Consider the following 20,275-nt stretch of genomic DNA (forward strand, 5'->3'; position numbering starts at 1 on the left):
GTTAGCCGTTTATGGGATGAATGTTCCTCTTAATTGTCTCAAAAATAAAACAAAGCCAACAACAATGAAAACCATTTAGCAAATACAGGTGTCTTTTGTAGCTAACAATATGGACAAACTATTGAAAGTGCATTTTTCCTCCTCCCCCTTGAGTTACAGTAGTTTGTCAGTAAATCCAGCTTTTCATGTTCTTTCTTCTTTCTCTACCTCCCCAAGTGGGTCTACAACATCTCCCCTTCAAACTATAGCTGATTATATGAGTCCTTGTTTTGTACTAAGGAAGCCTTGCTAACTGATTTTGGGTGGGAGCATTGCTTATCAGTGTAAGGAGATACAACCTAGACCCAACCTCCAAGAGCATACTGAATTTTATTAAACATTACCTGTTCGAAGCCAACTTGAGAAGTAACTGGCAAGATCTGGATAGATTTCTAGCTTGCATCTTTGCTCTAATCATAAAAAAGAAGTCAACTTTAAAGTTGGAGAACTTGAGAAAAAACAGGGAATTTAAACAAAGGTGTAATTGCCCCCTACTACCTCCCCCCATACCCAAAGAAGGACAAATTTAGCATGACTGCTTATCTTCCCTTCTGTGCTCCATTGTGCCTTGAAAATTACTTACCTGAACAGCTACAGAGCATTCAGATAATAAAATGCTTTAGCATTTTTATTTATTAAAAAGGAAAAAAAAAAAAAGAGATCTGCCTTTAACAATAACCTGCAGCTACCGTATTTTAAGCTAACAGCTTACCAAAGTTACAAAAGAGTAGTACACACTTACAGTATTTTCCTCTCTAAAATCATAGGTCTGTTCACCAGAAATACAGTAATTTATTGCAGGTGTGCAGTTGTTCCAGCCTTAGACTCCAGCCTATGAACATTTTTAAGCACATGGAAATCAACACATCGCAAGTGAGCAAGCTTATTACCCCATCCCCCACCCCCCATCTCATTTTATAGTCTGTGCACAAAAAGTATTGGTACTTTTCAATTCACGTAGTGTGAATATGTGACATGTTAGGAATAGTCTTGGTTCCTCTTTAATCGACATTTAGAATGGTTCTCACTACCACTAGACCTATAGCGTAAGCTTATTGTGGGACCAGGTACTGTGGTAAAATAAAGATTACTCTCACTTTCTCTGATCTCCACACATCATCTGTGATAAGCAGAGATCTATGCAATATGGTGTTATTTAGACACTAGAAAGAATGCCATCTATATGATAAAGGAGCTTTCCCTTATGTTGCATAGTTTCACCACAAAACTAAATTAAAGCAGATACACCAAGAACGTACGTTTCTCCTTAACTTGCTTCTAAATCCCTGATGTGTTTTGTTTTTTTAGAGGTACATACCAAGTCCAGAAGAGAAAACCCAGAATGGAGGTCAGGTTTTGGTAGTAGTAAGTTTAAATTTTTAATTACAATGCGTTGCAGTAGAAAATAGGCATCAGGTCATACATACCCCCAGATAGCTTGTACCAGGTAAGGAGTCTTGGCCAGGTATGGCCAGCCATATTAAAAATGCCTGTTGAAGTGGATGTGAGACTTTAAATCTAAACTTGAGACTTGATCCAGCCTTCAACACCTGCCTAAATTTCCCACTAAGTCCCGTGAGTATGAGGTAAGCAAATAGTGCGAGACAGTTGTACGCAATATCTTTGTTAAGAGACACCAAAACCAGCATTATTCTCCTCCCCCCTGCTCTCCCTAAATAACGCTTCGTTTAAAAACACGAGTTCCAGAGTAAGACAACACAGGGGTAACTTCCACAGATTCACATACTAGCATCGTTTAAGAATTATACCATGTTTTGAAGATAGAAAATACTGTTTGCAATTTAGGTATTCAATATTTATTTAAAACCCGGAGGTTTATTTTACTAAAAATTAACCTTAGGAAAGTTGTCTGCTTCTCTGCAACACCGATGCCACAGACAAGACTGACCAATCTTATGCTGTCTGAACTAGCAACAGAAACAAACAGCTGCTTCTAAAACTAGCTAATGGAAGGAGGAACTGATTTGTAGTCTTCAGTTTACATTACATACTCCCAGTATGCTGTAACTCCCATAATTGCTGTCAGCGCAATTCCCCTGAAGAAAAAATGAACTAGGTTGAAGATAAGAATGTTAAGTTCCTACTTCATTTTGGAGGTACTAAACCAGAAATGAGTATATCAGATTCAGGGCTGGTTTCAACACGAAGATTGGAATCTTCAATCATGTTTCAGATGACACACATGGCAAGGAAAAACACCACCACCCGATTGCTGGAATCTAAAAGAATCCAACCCATTAAATGTTGTTTCTTTGGGAAAGAAAAAGGGACTGTTTATGTTAAACACCACATTCCCACTCAAAGCAGCTACACTGCTCTTCCCAGGAACTCTGGCAAACCTTCCCCCACCCTTCTTCCATACATGACTAATAAGGTCACTAGATTACCGTCTCATTAAAGGATGAAGTCCACACTTCCATTCACATCATTCTTGGCGACACGCCCTTTCCTGCTCCCTCTTTACTTCACAGCACTACCAACACTACCTTTCCACCCGTGGTAGAAAATGGACTCCAGCGCCATCCCACAATGAATTTGTGTGTAGTGCAGAAGCATTGAGATGCCAGGCCATCTGTTTATTGAAGACAAAAACCACACGTGATGTCTTTCTCTTTTCTAAACATGGCATATTAGTGGAACTGTTCCTAAATGCGTCAAGATGTTCACAGCACCAGCTTGCAACAAGGTCTAGGAGAGACATTTAAATTTGCAAACTTAAAAGTATATTTTCAGAAAGAAAATCTATACATCTTTGTTTATCAAATAAAGTTTTCCTTCATAACACAAGTGTTACTTATGATTTGAATGTTAATTACTTTTACAAAATGTTGACTTTGTGAAGAAAGTATTCAAAACATTCTTTTGTTGAGGTGTAGCCTACCTTTAATCCGTATTGTTGCATATATTTATGTAATTAAAAAGAAGACCTTGTCTTGTTTAAACTCTTAGTCTGGTGGTGTACTCTGAACACTTCTTTTTTTCGCTAAATAATACGATTTATCTGTTAATATGGACAGTGAGTTTCTCTTTCTAAAACAACCTTTACTGACTACATAAAGTTCCTTCCAGCCACTGCTTTTGATCGGGTCTCAAGACACTCTGGAAGAGCATCAGTGATACCACATTTTACAACACTTCTTGCATCGTTTTAGTTCCAAATGTATACAAATGAAGTCATTTTAATCCTATAAATAATTTATTTTTAAAAAATTGTGCTGTTAACCCCTTTGCAGGGCAACGAGCTATGTGAAAAGTACAAAACTTTTTGTCAAATGTGATATTCAGAGTGCTTTTGACATAGTTCATTGGTTTATCTCAATTTATATGCGCAACGGGCAAGGCTAGAATCCATGAACCAAGCTGCAAAGATCTCAAGCTAAGTAAGGCGGAGAGATTCGAGAAACAAGAGAAGGAAATACTTTCCTATCCAATGTATACTCTTCAGACTAAAGCACTCTTTCTATCAAGCCTTCTAAACTGTTAAATAAAGTGTTCCAAACAAGCATTTAAACTTCATTACACAGAAGAGCAACAAGAACAGTAGCCTGCCAGACAAAAAGGCAGGAGGGAAAAATATATAGAGTTCAATGGTTAGCCTGAATGTAGCACAGTTCTTCACAACCGATGGGGGGGTAATTTCAACACGGTGTCCAACAACGTTCTAACGACGTGCTTCATCTCGACTGGTTACTATGAAGCAAGGTGGTAAATGTTTGGCCCCAATCGGGCTTCAGAAATGGTTCTTTTTCATGACGAGCATGTCTGTCCAGCTATCAATCATGTTTGTTTGCACCAAATCCCAAGCCATTTAAAATACGACTAATTAAGTTAAACTGAAGTCGTCTGCTCCAAATTCGCCATCAACTATCCATGCTACTGCATTCCTCTGAGCAAAAACAAAAGAGAAAAAAAATCACACCTTGAAGATTTTATCAGTAATTAATATTCCTATTATAAGGTCTCTAATACAGTGTATTTACATAAGTTTTAGTGAGCATGCATTACTTAATGGAACTTATACTATAACTAAATCCTACATTAAAAATTAGCAATTTTAGGTATAATTATTCATATTAATTTAAAGATTAATTTAGCATGTTATCTGTCGGTACACAGAAATCATCTTTTGCAGAAGATATCAATAAATTACATACATTTGCATTCAAGTTCCTGGGGCTCCTGCTAATTACAAAGCTGTCATCCATTTAAAATTCCTAAGTTGCTGGACATTATTCTGTGCACCTATACTTCTCGTAGATGCACTGCTGTGAGAAATTCAGTTTTTATCATTTTTATTTTTATGAAGTTTACTAGCTCATTTTCTGGAGAAAATGAGAAAGAATAAGCAGGCAAGTAATTGGGAGAAAACAAAAGCAAAAACACAAACACAAGTAAAGCCTTCTGGAGGATAGGCTCTGAGTCCCTACATGTATATTCAAGATGTTACAAGCAGGACTGGCAAGGCTGGTCCACCTAGTCCAATACTAGAAGCAGATGTGTCAGAAAGCACAGGAACAGAAAAAGGAAGTAATCCTTCTTAACATCCTTCCAACTTTCAGCCACTTCCATCTAGCGGACATTCTAAACTAGAGGTGTTTACTCGTCTACTCACACTTCATGGATTTCTCCTTGATTATTTTGTTCAGGCTCCCCTTGAACTCACGTCCATGCTTAGTATTCACTGTAAGTTTTTAGCATGAGATTGGATGTGTAATTACAAAAGCCTATAAGCTGCAGAACAATCCCCTCGTCGTCATCTTGTTAATAGTTCTAGGGGGGTAGGTAAGAAGGGCTGGGAAAAAGTGTGCATTTTGACAGGGAAAAAAGTTGCACTTATTTAAGAAGCATCGCTCTCCTGGACACAGATAACATCAGATGGTTAGGAAAGAATCAGTGGCGTACAGATTTTAGGGTGGAAAAATTTCAGTCTCTCCACATTTTGGAGATTACTTTTATAAACACTGTAACACCACTATTTGGTTTCCAGTGTGGTCAGAATGCACTACTCAAATTTTAGTAACACTGCATGCACTTAAAGCATCTAAGGCAGCATTTCTAAGAAGCCTACCTAAGTTAGTTAACAAAATACTATGGCCTCAGTTGACACCACAGTTTTCTATATGGCCTTTTTGTAAAGGCAATGATTCTAACCCAAGACTTGCAAGCAGTTTTCTATTCTATTTATGACAAAGAAAATCCACTGAACCAGCTGCCTTTGACATACATTTTTAGTGATTAGAAAACATACACGCATGCGCACACACACTCTTACCTTCAATATCCTGGTTGTCTACGAATGGCGCTGGTCCCCATATTCTAACAGTACCATCATCAGAGGCACTGGCCATCATGGATGGAATCTGCGGGTTCCAGCTCACACAATTAACAGTACGCGTGTGCCCTGTCAGCTCCGCAATTGGCAGCTCGCTGCGCTTGTGCCAAATATATACTTTGTGATCTAAACAAAATATGCATTTTAAAAAACATGAGAAACATTGCTCCGCACAAACCAATTTGTCATATCAAATAGCACTTCCACACGTAAAAAAACATTAATGTTGTCGGTTCTAAAACCCACATCTGTTGAATGTGCAACAGCACTAAAAACTTTTCTTCTAAAAATGATTAAAAGAATATGGGCAAGGTTCTACCACAAAGGGGCATGCTTCCTTTCAAAAACTTGCAATAAAAACATTCGACTGCAATGCAAATAACCTAAAAAGACAAACTGAGCTATTCTTAAATTAAGGACATGGGGTAGTAACCTTATTCAAAAGGAACGCTTGCAGATTTATTTTTTTTAAACAATCATATTTACAGATTAGTACACGCATTATAAAGTCACAAGTATTAAGGCAGGATATTGACAACCACTAAGTGCTGATGAGTAATACCTAAGTATCCCACAGGACATCCTGAATCATCTCTAAATTAGAGAGAGGGATTTGAAGGGTAGACTATTCAGTGGATTAGGAATTAGCTGGATGGCTGCACCCAGTGTTGCAGTCAATGGCTCTACATCCAGGTGGAGACCAGTAATGAGTGGTATCCCTCAAGTATCAGTATTAGGATCAGTGCTATTTAGTATCAAAGTGACATAGGCAATGGGAACAAGTGCACCCTCAGCAAGTTTGTGGGTGACACCAAGCTGAGTGGTGCAGTTGATATAACAGAAGGAAGGGATGCCATCAAACGGGACCTGGACAAGTTTGAGAAGTGGGCTTACGGGAACCTAATCAGGTTCAACAAGTTCAAGTGCAAGGTGCTGCATCTGGGTCAAGGCAATGCCAGACCTCAGCACAGGCTGGGAGAAGAACTCACTGAGAGCAGCCCTGCAGGGAAGGAAAAGCTTGACATGAGCCAGCGGTGTGAGCTTGCAGCCCAGTAGGCCAACTGCATCCTGGGCTGCATCCATCAACAGAGGAGTGGACAGCAGGGTGAGGGAGGTGATTGTTCCCCTCTGTTCTGCCTTTGTGAGGCCCCACTTGGAGTGCTGCATCCAAGTCTGGCCCACCCCCCCCCCCAAGACGGATATGGACCTGTTGGAGCAGGTCCCAAGGAGGGCCACGAAGACCATCAGAGGGCTGGAGCACCTCTCCTATGAAGAAAGACTGAGAGCTGGGGGTGTTCAGCCTGAAGAGGCGGCGGCTCCGGGGAGACCTCACTGCAGCCTTTCAATACTTAAAAAGAGGCTTATAAAAAAGACGGAGAGTGACTTTGTACTCAGACAGAACGACAGGACAAGGGGGAATGGTTTTAAACTAAAAGAGGGGAGATTTAGATGTTAGGAGGAAATTCTTCACTCGGAGTGTGGTGAGGCACTGGCACAGGTTGCCCATAGAAGTTGTGGATGCCCCATCCCTGGAGGTGTTCAGGGTCAGATTGGATGGGGCCCTGGTCAACCTGATCTAGTGGATGGCATCCCTCCCTACGGCAGGGGAGTAGAACTAGATGTTCTTCAAGGTCCTTTCCAACCCATGCCATTCTAATATTCTATGAAGTTCACAGCTCTACAGTTAATGAAATGCATCTTGGTACTGAATACCTGAAAATATTCCACTGCAAATGCAAACTGAGCAAGCGAGTGATGACAACAAAGCTCAATGTCTGAAATCGCAAGTTATTACTGTCTGACAATTAATTCTTGTGTTGTATTCAAGATACTGATTTGTACTTAAAGTAGATGCAATAAACAATCCCACAGATCTTATTTTGTGATAGGAAGCTTTTAATCATTTTCTAGCAAAATACTAGAATTAGAATAGTGGAGTCAAACACTCCATTGCATTTGTTTGTTTGTTTTTTAAGCATTTTATAACCAACCACGTTTAAGAATAAATGACTAAGTAAAGATTTTTTTTCCAACTGTAGATTACCAGCCTTTAACAAACCTGTGGATTGATCTCTCTAGGAATGTCTTTGGAATATTCCAAACATATCTTTATAAACTGAACAAGTATGTGCCACTAGCATTACACAAAACCTTAGTATTTAGTACTAACATATTGAATTAAAGTATTTTCATCTACTTGGATGGTTTTAATGCAGAAAGTCATTCTGAAGACTTAGCAAACAAGTCAATCTTTCTCTATTCCTCCTCCCGACCCCTTACAAAACAAACTTGCTCTCTGACCTACCTGCTTGAATAGCATCATGGAATCATGTGATAACTTAATTGTCTTCTGCTGAGTCAGCTCATTTGAGTACAACACCTTTATATACACATGTATGCAAACATTTTGGTTGAGTTTACATTCCACTTACGATTTCAAGAGACTAAATATCCATGCTATTCATCAAACAACACAATTCACTCTCTGCTTTAACACTGGACACGCAAGCCTCTGCTGCCTGGGAGAATCAAAGCCTAAACACAAACCAGTATTTTGGTGCTTGTCAGAATGCCTGTATTTTGTTTTGGAAAAAAACACAAAACAGTTAACTAGATTAAGGCAGTGGTCAACTTCCTTCTCAGAAAGAGACCTCCATTTTCTTCCTATTGATGAAAGCGTTAGGAAAAAAAACTAGGTAGCTGACAAGTCATCTTCCTAAATTTAAGAGGTCGTGACAATGTAATCTGTTATGTTCTTGTTTGTTTCTTTCATTGCTTTATTTTGTTTGTTTAAACATAGAGAGGGGTTTTTTGAGTAGCCACATTTTCAGCAGTTACAAATTGTCACAGAGGCAACAGCCTCAGGTAGTCCAAATCTAAGTAAGGTACCCTCAGCTTCTACCAGTGCTGGGTGGTTTTAAACACCAAACATCTAAATAAATAAATAGAAAAAAAGATAGGTGCACTGTACTATTCACACCTACACATTCACAACATCTTTATGATTCTAAACAAATCCTGAACTTTCTGGTTCTAAGGCCCCGAACCAAGAATTTTGTTCAACCATGAAGAGGTTCACACCGAATTGGAAGTGCTGTCCTTCAGTCATTATCTTCCAGTGGTAAAGAGTGAAATTTAATTTTGGACATATTTGCTATTTAAAAAAACGGAAAGGAAAAAAAGGATAGTAGTAACAACCTGGGCAACACTATTTCCTAACAGCTGTGAGTTACAAAGTACTAACAGTGATTACATACATATTTCAAGTGTAATTCTTAGCCCTGCATAGGCTTGAAAATTAAGTGACCTCCATGGTTGGTGATGGCACTACAGTGACAGAACCAAATCAATTCCAGACATGACCTGTTAACTAATTTCTTTTCTTGCCACAGACAGTTGAATAAAAACACACCATAAAGCCTTTGATAGCCAAGAAAACCTACTAGACAGCGTCAACAACTGCCTAATTTGAGATAACTACTTTGTAATGAAGCTGAATCTACTGAAATTAAAATCATCTCGCCACACCTGTATCTTCAACAGGGCAAATGAAGATGTTACTCCCCAGAAGTATTTCTGATTCAAACCATAAGCCTAGGAGTCATACCACAAAAATAAAAAAGCCCTCAAGAACACCCCACCCACTTTTAATTAAAACAGTTCAGATGCTTTACAGGAGTACACAAAAGATTTGTTTGTGCTTTCTACTAGCACCATTCTCTCAAATGATTCTTTCTGCTTACACACAGTTATTCCTTGAAGTATGCTACAATCTCAGTGATCCTCAAACTTATTTAATGAACCAGTTAGTAGCTGTCATCTCTAAAAGCAAGCAACAACATTATAAAACTAAGGTATAGGAAGGAAGGATAAAGTGTTCTAGTTTTCTGCACAGAAAGGGATGATGTTACCTTCGCTGCCACTTGCGATGAAGTCTTCATTATGACCTCCAAAACACGAGTGAATTGTGTAAAATCCTTGTGTAACACCTTGATACTTCCTCACTAAAACTCTGTCTTGTAAGTCCCATAAGTGAACTCCCTGGGAATAAGAAGTACAGATGATTTTTTAATTAAATATTATCCATTGCATTCTTTTGAAACATTAGAAGAGTTTAAACACAATGAAAACATACTACTTCAGCTGACTTCAGTATTTTTACTAGATCAAGAAAGTGAACATATACCAAATTACTAGCTTTAACTTCCAGTCTATGGTCCCTTCCATTTTGAAAACTCCTATTCTCACAGAAGATTCCCATAGTAGAAATAAAACTAAAAACAAATGACCCCCCCCCCACTAATTCTACCCCCCACCCCCCAACATAACCTGCCACAATTCTTGCTGCACCTGGCTTCTCAATGTTATTGCCAGATACTAAGATTTAATAGTACATTTTTCATAGTATCAAAACCTTTACCATAAAAGTCAAAAACCCAGTCTTAAGAGTAAGGTTGCCTTCTTGTCAGAGAACGTCACACTACATTTATGAACATTAAGGCCTCATATTACATAAATACAACTGGATAATAGCAAATATTCCAACTTCCATCAAAATATTTAAAAACAGTTAGTAGTTGCAAGCAGATTTATTTGCATTTCCATTTATTATCACCAACTCACCTGAGTTGCTACATTTAACAAAGCTAAGCGGCCATTTTTTGAAATAGTAAACGACATTATAGGGTGATCTTCTTGTACTCTGAAATCGTAAGACACATCAATGTTAAGTTAAGAGTACACTTAATCAAAGAATAACGTACACCAAGACAAAAGGTATGTCCTGTCTCTGCAATATTATTATCAGGTAGAGACAGTGTTGAATTTGAAATTAGGTATGTCTCAATGTCAATACAAGCCAGGACTGCAACAGTTTGCTAGTTTGCTAATACTTATGTTGAACCCCAAGACCAAAAGGGACCTGAAGGCTCAAATACAGCTCCTAACTGTAAAACACGACCTACTAAAATATGTCAGGAATTGTGAGGTAAAGATATCTCTTAATGGTGGAGGTGCCAAAACATTGAGAAGAAACTTATGCCAGTGCATAGAAAGTTATTTCTAATATTTGATCTAACGCTTCTAGCTGCAACTGGAAAATCACTTAATTCTTGTCCCATATTATTCTCCTCTTCTTTTAATACTGAGAGCATTTTTAAGAACTTATTTCTCATCCTGCCCCACAAACCCTTTCTCACACTAAACTAGGAATTCAAAAGCAAAGAAAGAGGTACTTACATGTTCCTGTCTGTAAGATCTTCAAAGTTATAACCCCGAATTCGCTGGTGTGTGTCTGATGCTAGAACAGTTTTGCCATCACTTAAGCACCAAAGGCATTGTACTCTCACCCCTTCCCAGGAGTCAAGGAGATTACCATCTAAATCCTGATTAGAAAAAAATAAATTGAACTGTTAGGGTCAGGTTTCTGAGGAGTTCTCTGACAAGTATCTTTTTTACCTTGTGTTCACATGGCTGCTACAGAAAGCAATCTTAACCTTTAACAGAGAGGGCTTAATGAATTAAAACATGATTTGTGTTAACTCTTGTAGGTATCAGTTCTGGAGAGCTCTGAATGCCTTTCCTTGCACTATCAGACAGGAAAAAAACCTACTTCGTGTCAGGGAGCAGATCCACAAGCTCATTCGTGCAATGTGTGAGGTTTGCATACTGCCGCATCATTCTGAACACCAATTCAGATGACAAATACTCAAGATTATGGGTGAGGCTTCAAATCACTATCTAAAATCAACTCTATTAATGTATTGAGGATTTCCGATTTCTAAGCACTAAGCAAAGACAGCATGCAAAAAACTAAGAATGACATAGTCAAAATTCTGTGGAATAAACAACACCTGTGGGCAAAGGAATAAACATGAAACGTTTTCATTAGCATATTTTCTAGAGCAGTTATGACCAAATTCCAGCTTACAAATGCTCCTTTCAGCAGAGGAATCTCTTTGCAAAAAATTCTTGAACCCTTCTAACTATTACACAGAAACAGAAGCACTGCTCAAACACTAGCATTCATGTATTGCTTCTATGAATTATAAAGGATCAGATTGTTTTTGTTTTAAAAATAAACTTATCTCTGAAGATCAAGTTAATTTTTAGTGTACACACACAAGAAAGAATAGAACCTCAGACTTGACTGTGACAAAATGTTTCTTTCTAGCTTTATTTTCAATGGGACAGATACAGAGAACTTACACACTGATAGAACTGTCCACGCTGACCTCCTGTTACAAAACGCTTCCCATCAGGATTCCAGGCCACGCTTGTTAAACTGTCTTCATGAGATTGGCTCATCTTTGTCCTCAGCTCCCCAGTCTAGAAAATAAACAGAGGCAGCAAGGTCTTATACCAGCCAGGAGAACCCTCTCCCCAAAAGACATTGATAACTTTATCTAACATACACAGGCTTTATAGGTACACAAATTTAAACAGTTTTGTTAAAAAGCAGCACAAAATCTATGGATAATGCAATAAAAGGGCAAGAGCTACCACAGTATTTCCAGTGACCTCAGATTTGATTTAGGGATTATTTTTTGCCCCTCAGATCAGGACAGATGAAGTAGTCGGTATGTCAGACAACTGTAAGATTATAATTTAAAGAGGGGAATTCAAAAAAGTTGGGAGAAAACATAAGTATAAGAAGAGACAAGTAAAAAAATAAAATATGGAAAGTGAGAAGGCAGGAGTAGACCAAAAGAAAACAGAGGCGACAAAAATACAATTTAGTAAAAAGGATATTTACAACATTTTGCTCCCTGAGCTGAAGCTCTCCATGCCAAAATTTAACTTTCACTCCAGCTCATAACGTTGCTGCTTCACAATACACAGAGCCAACAAATGGCTTACCATTGCCAAAACAGTAAGGGCTTCTCTCTATTCCCTTGTGCCAGCTTGAGTTCTCCCCACTAAGCCAATTTATTTCACTAAGCCAATTTAATTAATTAAAACAGAAAAAAAAAGGCATTCAAAGGATGAAAAAAGGAAACTTTTTGTTTCTACGTTTCTAAATTAGTTCAGAGTCCAAGACAGCACAAGACTATATAGCCTGCAATTGAGGCAGAGGATGCTTTTATATCAGCCCAGCTGCCCATAAAAATCAACAGCGGGAAAAGGTTTCCAAAGTCATAGAGGAAGTCAGAAGAACTAGCCAAATGCCCTAGTATTTGACTGAAAGACAAACTTCTGAAATCTAATCCTCTGTGAACCTTTCACTAGTACCACTGGGAAGGATACACAAAATAAAAATAGTATCTTTTACTTTGCTACTTGTTAAAATCTTCAGCAATAAATTTCTCCCCTTAGATGATAATTCTGCTATCTCTTTCTCTTGATTTCCTGTTTTTCTCTTCAGCAGTTCTCTATCAGCCTTGGAATTTCTGCAATCCCTTCTTAGAAATGATTTAACTAGAAGAGATGCGTTTAATTGCTGCAGAGTCCCATGCAATCAGACTTGAACCCTATTTTCAATATCTGTACAAAGCAAGTACAGAATTTGTAGACTGATACAGTTTTTCTCAAATTAGGGAGAGAGGAACATCAGTCTCTTTTCTTTACGCTTACACCTTTGCACAGCAAGTTTTGTGGAAGTGACTTCCTTCATGCTTTTTATATACACATATATATTTATTAAAAAAAAAAAAGGCAGTAGGCTGACCACAAAGTTTTATTTTTTAACTCTTAGTCACCACTTACTTGTACATTCCAGAGCCAAAGCTCAGAACAATCATCTGGGCCACAGGCAACAAGATAGTTGTCATCTGGACTCCAAGCAATATAAGAGACACCATATGCGTGACCTTCTAACGTCTTAAGTAGTTTTAGCTGGTGAGTATCCTGAAAAATAGAGAGATTCTGCTGAGACAATAGAAACGAGCTCCTACTAACTTCACATATACAGTGTGTCCGAGTACCGCATGGACACTTGGCTTTTTGCATTTTGTCAATCACATGAACAAGTCCTCACTGAAAAAGCAGCTGCTTGTTTACAGAGTAGGACCATAAAGTGAAAGCTGATAAAATCTGATGTGCAAAACAAGAATATTTGAAAGATCAGAACAAAATACCTACATGATTCTGAACGTGGAACTTGCAAAATGTCATTCTGTACAGAGTTGTACATTAAATTATACTTGTTAATACAGAAACCTCATATGCTAAAACAAGTCTATACATCTACTGGACTATAAAAGTACTGTTACCCATATTGTATGGAATTGAGTTAGTTCTTAAACGTAAAGCATAATCATGCTGGAAAATTGTTATGGCTAAACAGAATTAACCAAAACCTTCACAGCTGCTGAGAAGGGAAAACTTTTAAGTACTAATGCTTTTATAAACTGTATCTTGGGAGTATCTTGTGTGTGCTGCTCAAGAAAAAGGTTTTACAGAAAAATATTTTTAAAAGCACACTTGAGGTGTTTTTTTTAAAATGCTGACTACAGCAAGCTGTGCTTTCATTCTGCCAGACTTAGTGAATGAAGCATACTTTTCTCACACTGAGTATCTTACATGACCTTTACACTACAACTGTTCTACTGATGACTTGTCAAAGGAACTTGACTTTCAAGCAGCTTCTTATGAACGTAATACAGTTATATACTGTGAAACAACCATACATTAGCTTCCAAAATACAGAAACATGCTGCATAGAACAGATCTTGTTAAACTGCTTACAATAATTTTTGTGAAGTTGCTTGGAAAAGGTGGTTGTGGTGTTGTTTTTTTTTTTTTTTTTTTTGATTGGAGGGGGGGATGTTGCTTATACCTCATACTTCTCCAAAAAGGAGTCCGACTCATTTGAAAATGTAGCTTGATTTCTCAAATTCTCTTCTTTCTTTTGTTTTAGCATTAATCAGCAGAGCACCTCTTGACTTGGGATTCTATAGGAAGAACATTATCAACAGAGAAACAGTCTGACACAAAGGTCTGTTTCCTAGGACCAGCTGCGAGGGATTCAGTGATTCTCAGTCAGCCTGCAGCTTTGATAGTTCTGCTAGCGAGAAAACTAAATTCCTCAATAGAAAGTAGGCTAAGAATAATCTTCAAAGAACAGAGGAAATAAGCAAATGCATGGACCTCCTCAAAACCCCTTTCTCATTCTATTATTCCTGGTCTGCATTAGATACTGCTGTGTCTCTTGCTGCACTGATCTGCAAAGAAACTGAGTCACATCTGACTTCATCCCACATCCCGGAGCTTGCCTGCAACTGCTGCATTCCTTTAAATTAATCCCAGTGCAAGGGTAGACTGCCACTTCTACTGCACCTCATTGGAGAGGCAAGAGGAACAGGATGCATACCATATTTCTCTTCTAATAATAGGACTTGGGACTATCCCTCTCTCATGCTGCTCTCATACTTTTCTCCAGATACAGCAGAACTGCTATACCCTGTTTTGCTCTCACTAAAACAGCAGTCAATGGTATTTCAGACAAACGTCCCCAAATTTAGTCACTTTGCTTCCCACCCACCACCAGAAGAAATCTCAGCAGTTCTAACCCTTACACACAGCTTGCCAGATTTTTGTTATGCAGAACAAAAAACTATTCAGCCTATCAATTTAAGTCCACAGTAGTTGAGCAAGTCCTTGGCTGAAAAGCAAGACACCCGTCAATAGCTTTTAGAGCAGTGAAGAAGAAAAGTTTCTGTAGGAAACAAGTTAAAGGAGAGATCTATCGAAGAAGATGCATGCTAGATATGCCTGCTGTGCCCATCCTTTGTGCTCTAGAGATTCTACTGCACTTTGTAAGTCAAATAACGCATTCCACACACAAACCTAGCTCACTCAAGATATTATTTAATGCTGCTGAATCTGCATAAGAACAGTGAAATGAACAAATGAAAATGAAAACAGAAGCACAGGATAAGAGAGTTTATAAGGGATGTAGACAGGTCTTAAAAAGAAATAAGAAGTCAGTGACATGAAATGAAGAAAAAACAAGGAAGCAAGGTGGTTATGCTTAGGAAGGGGTGATGGAAAAAAAGGGGGAAAAAAGGATTCTTTTCACAGTATGGTAATTAATGTGTGAAAGAATACTTTTTTTAAAATAGTACGCTCCTCCCTCTGGCCTAGAGTTGGATGGATGCTTCCTTATATCCTTTATATAAAGATTAAAATAATTCTAAATGCCTAAAAGCCTTGAAAACCCAATTAAACTAAACTGTTCAAAAGACATTGTCAACAACTGCTACAGGAAATTTGCTCTGGCAAATATGGAATCAATTAGAGTTATCTGGCTTGATGTTACTTATAAGTCTACCTCTTTGAAATGGTTTCAAAGTTGTTGGGTTTTTGGTGTTTGTTTGTTTTTTCAAAGCACTCAAATACAGAAGATCGAACACTATACAGCTTTCCTATTATTTACTACTGATTTTGTTCCCATAAAAACCCATGGGCCAAAGTGTTAAAATAATCTAAACACTCACAAAACATTTATTTGGCTCAATTAACTAGATGGTAGCTAGGAAGTCACTATGAAACATACTACCAAGCTGTTGTGTATTAAAACCCACCGATATAAAAGGAAGATGTGCATCTACAGTCAAGTAACAGTCAACAGCAAAATCATTTGATCCTTAATTTACTTAATATTGATCTGTTTATTAATAAAAATCAGTAAAAATCAAAGTACAGAAGTCAGATTACGCTGTTGCGTATCTCTTGGCTCAGAGCACACTGTCTCCAGTAATAAACAATCCCCAACAGTTCTACTCCTGAAAATTAACACTTGTTAATTTTTAAGAGCTATATAACAATTATATACAAGCAAAAAGGTTTTAAGTTCTCCTATCTTCACAGAAGAAGAAAGGACTCAAAATTATATAGCTTCCTAACCCAGAGTGGGAGAAAAGAACCAACTTCTGCTCTCAAATCCTACTGAAAGCTAGTGTGGGACGGCAAAAGCCTTTCGTCTTCCACTTAGCATACCAGTCTGCAGATGTATAACTAAGAACTAAGAATCTTATTTCTGATAGTGTTTTACAAGTATTAACAACTTCAAATATTGTATGCATACGTTCTAGTTTATTCACAGTTGTCACGAAATATACGGAAATACTCTAAGATATTTCTAAAACAATTTAAAACAGTCTTAGATTCACTGCTTAAGCTTTTATTTACAAAAGTATAGATACAGGTAGGAAATATAAATCTTGTATCAGTATAGATATTTAATATAAGAGGAATAGCGCCACATGTTAGTATCAAAAACTAAAAACACGGTCTGTATGGAAGTGGCTGGGTATACCTTTGTGTGTCAGTGAATTCTGAAAAGTGTTTGAATCTTCATCTCAAAACAAAGCAAATCATACAATAGCAACTAGCACGAAGTAGTATAACAATGCAACCTTAAGCACATACAATTTATTACTCAAATAACGTAACAAATGGTGAAATAGATATTTAAACTCAAATACTCTAGCAATAACAGGATAACTGAAGAGGTTTAGTCACGTATTTGAAGTACTCTTAGTGAGTGACTTGGAAGTTCTAAAAGAGATCATTTCTCATCACTGCCATGCTCCTTCCACTCTCACCCAACGCTTCTCATGGCCTTCAAGCTGAGAAGCTCCCCTGGAAGGCACCAGCAAGCTCTACGTAGCAGTGCTGGTTAGGGGCACAGGGATCTCCTGTTCCAGGGCAGCCAATGTTTCAGGCACTATAATGCCTAGTACATTCGGGCATCAGGTATTCAAATGTCTTCACTAACTTACATTGACTGTGATCTTCTGTTTTGCACATCCCAGAAAAATATGCTAGTCAGTAGGCTACATATTAGCCTGTCCTACAAAATTCAAGCCATCCTAGCATGAGAAAGCTGAGATTGGAGGGGATGGGGGGGGGGGGGGGGCGGGACGGGACACAAAGTCATACACATTTTAACACATGCTGCACACTTACTGGATCAACCTGCCATATAATAACAGTTGTGTCCTTAGATCCTGTTGCTAGTTTAGTGCCATCATTGGAGAATTTACAGAACCACACTTCATTACAGTGCTCCGTTAGTATCTGCTGTGTGTAGCATGGGAACTGTTTCCTAGGAAAAAGAAAAGGACACATTAAACAGGTTAATAAGAAAAGCAGTAAAAGAGAGTTCTTACTAGCTAGATTAGAAAAAACACAACAAGCCAAAAATGTATTTAGAAGCCAGACCACTTAGAAAGTCCTCAATTAACAGCTGCTTCAAATAAGCACGGAACGAAGCGTCTTATCTGGTAAAAACCTCCTATCACCGAGCAATCATAACAAATCTTAAGAGCTTAGAGCTACTCTTCTTCCCCTCACATAATTCATTTTGCTTCATATGACTTGGAATAAAACTGACCTCATTATGGCAGTAACAGCTTGTTAATATAAAGTTTTGTGACATACAGAATATACTAGAGCCACATACTCATTGAATCATACACGAAGTATTTTATTTACATGTAAACTTTTTTTATGTATTCGAGCTATATCTTGCAAAATCCTTAGAAACAATTGTAGATAAAAGTTGAATAAAATGAAACTTTTTCTTGAATGTCATCTTGCAGTAAGTTGTTTTTTATACTTTATTTGCAGAATACCACATACAACTTTAAACATAACAAAATAGAACCTAGAACCATAGAACAATTTGGGTTGGAAGGGATCTTAATATCATCTAGTTCCAGCCCCCCCCCATTCAGATGGGCTAGAAGTTAATTGCCTAATCATTGACACTTTTTTCTGACCTGCAGGGATCCTAGAGGGGTTCAGTCTTACGATGAGTTTTTATGTTGCCCACCACAAAGCAACACAACTCTACAGGGACATGAAGGGAACCATGTGAACCATATGTTCACACAGGTTATTGTAACAACAATAACCTATGTGAACATATGGTTTCATTTATCACTGGAGATAGCCAGCCTAAAAAAAATTACTTCTACATTTGTGTTTTAAAATGCAATTTGGTGGTTGCAAGGCTGATAGACACCTGGAAAATACTTTTTAAACCAGTAACTTCTGCTAAATATAGTGACTACATTCTCTTAGTCTATTTTCTTTTACTAGAAGGTGTTTTCTAGTGTATGCTTAAAGACCATTGAGCAACATTAAGCCACCATGCTGTTCCTCACTCCCTGTCTTATGACAGATGAGGATAACCACATTGTATATATACATGTTTGTGTTTGGCTTCCTTGGGTATGTTTTTCTACAAAAAGTGAGTAGACAGACTTCTATTTTGCCTTATTCTGCCTTAAGCTGACCAGGAGCTGATTGTCGCTAGAACAACCCTGAGCCCTAGGTAAAAAGCCCCAGGCATAAAAGAAAATTTGTCTGCCTTGAAGCCTAGAGGGAGGTTAGACAAGTCCTCACACAGACACATGTACCTACAGGTTTTATTATTATTTAGCCATATTACAATAAGTTAATGTTTCTCCTCAGAGCAGCAATTCCTTCTGGAAAGTACGATTCTTTTCCATAACTCATACAAAGTACAAGGGGCACACTGTGTCTCAGGAAAGTCTTTTCAGCATAGTTCATTAAAAGAAATACTCTATAGAAAAGAAGTGCTTGTATTGTAAAGGTTAAAACCTTGGCTGCTTTTCTTAAAGACATGGGAAAAAAAGCAGTGTAATGCTGGAGCACATAATTTTCAGAGTAAGGTGGCATTTAGGTTCCTTGAAAGGGTAGCAAGCACAGTTGATATAGCTGGTGCATATATATCCCATGCTGAGCCATGCTATTCACAATCCAGTTAGAACTTTCTGTGGGAGCTATGATCTAACTAATGAAATAATCCAGCATGTTTGGCTTCACAAACAGCAAAAAATACATTAAATAATGCTGCAGTCATTCAACAGTTTCTTGTCTAGGTAATTAGATGCTATCGTAGCTCAAAGTTTTGGGATTTTTTTCGTTCTGCTTTATTTCCAATTGTTCTGTTCAGCACAACACAGTTGAGTCATGTTGTTCACATACTCAAAATATCTAATAAAGTTATCTACTATTGTATATAAAGAAGTTCAAAATTCTAAATTTAACACCAAATGGATGCTTTTCTATTCCCTTTATGTAGAATGGAAGACTGATGTTTCAATTTCTACAACAGTTGTTTTTCAAAAATGCTACACTGACCTAGTAGAAGCATGCATGAATGCAACAGCATTCACTTCTCATTTGGGTTTCGTTATTTGTTTGTAAATTCAGACTGCAGTATATTTACATGAAAGCTAGAAGAGAGAATTCCAAGGGGGAGGGGGGAACGAAAACAAACCACATAGCCTAAAGACTCTCAAGGTAAAAAATAAAATTTATATATATAAAGTATGTGCATATATGTATACATACATATATATATATAAATAAATATAAATGGTCACCCCCAAGAGCATCAATTGTTACCAAAATCTGATGCACAGCAAGATTGAATGTCTCACCTTCACTCCCAGCAGCTTCTCCCTTCTACCTCCCACTCTTATGAAGTGATTAGTGAAGAGTTAGTTAAATGTTTTACCCATTAGTGCAATTCGAGCATGCTTGCTCAAAATAGTGCCAGAAATCCAAAACATATTGATTCTAACTAACAAGGGAAAGTTGTCAGTGTTCCATCATTACGATATTACAGAACTTAAATTGTCTAAACTATTAGACTACTGTTACTTCTGTCAGTTTAATCAAGTTTTGGCTTCCACTGTCTTTAACTCACCTCATTATGCCCAAGCATTGCAGCATGTACAGCACACCACATACTGATCTCAGACCCCTGCAATAGGTAGGTACAATAGGTTGAGTTGAGGACAGAATGGAAGCCTTTATTTTGAAATGTTTTGTTTGTTTGGTATTAGTTTGGCCAAACTTTTAAGTTGGCAAATAGATTCATATATGCAGAAATTAAGTCCAGCT

At 37.7% G+C, this 20,275-nt stretch overlaps 1 protein-coding gene across 3 annotated transcripts in view; it reads right to left on the bottom strand.

The window, feature by feature from the left end:
- Nucleotides 1-1,333: 1,333 nt before the first annotated feature.
- Nucleotides 1,334-20,275, bottom strand: part of WDR26 (WD repeat domain 26) — a 31,492-nt gene continuing 12,550 nt past the window's right edge. Inside the window, exons 7-15 of one of the 3 annotated variants that reach the window (XM_066993698.1) lie at nucleotides 20,079-20,135; nucleotides 17,303-17,441; nucleotides 13,097-13,237; nucleotides 11,600-11,719; nucleotides 10,631-10,776; nucleotides 10,016-10,094; nucleotides 9,304-9,433; nucleotides 5,333-5,518; nucleotides 3,966-4,741 (exon numbers count right to left, since the gene is read on the bottom strand). In XM_066993698.1, coding sequence (XP_066849799.1) covers nucleotides 4,665-4,741; nucleotides 5,333-5,518; nucleotides 9,304-9,433; nucleotides 10,016-10,094; nucleotides 10,631-10,776; nucleotides 11,600-11,719; nucleotides 13,097-13,237; nucleotides 17,303-17,441; nucleotides 20,079-20,135 — 1,075 coding nt within the window. In that variant the 3' untranslated portion in view covers nucleotides 3,966-4,664. The other 2 variants (XM_048057706.2, XM_066993696.1) reach the window with 2 other exon arrangements.

Source organism: Anser cygnoides, chromosome 3 (genome assembly GCF_040182565.1).
Source record: "Anser cygnoides isolate HZ-2024a breed goose chromosome 3, Taihu_goose_T2T_genome, whole genome shotgun sequence".
In the NCBI taxonomy this organism is placed as follows: domain Eukaryota; kingdom Metazoa; phylum Chordata; class Aves; order Anseriformes; family Anatidae; genus Anser; species Anser cygnoides.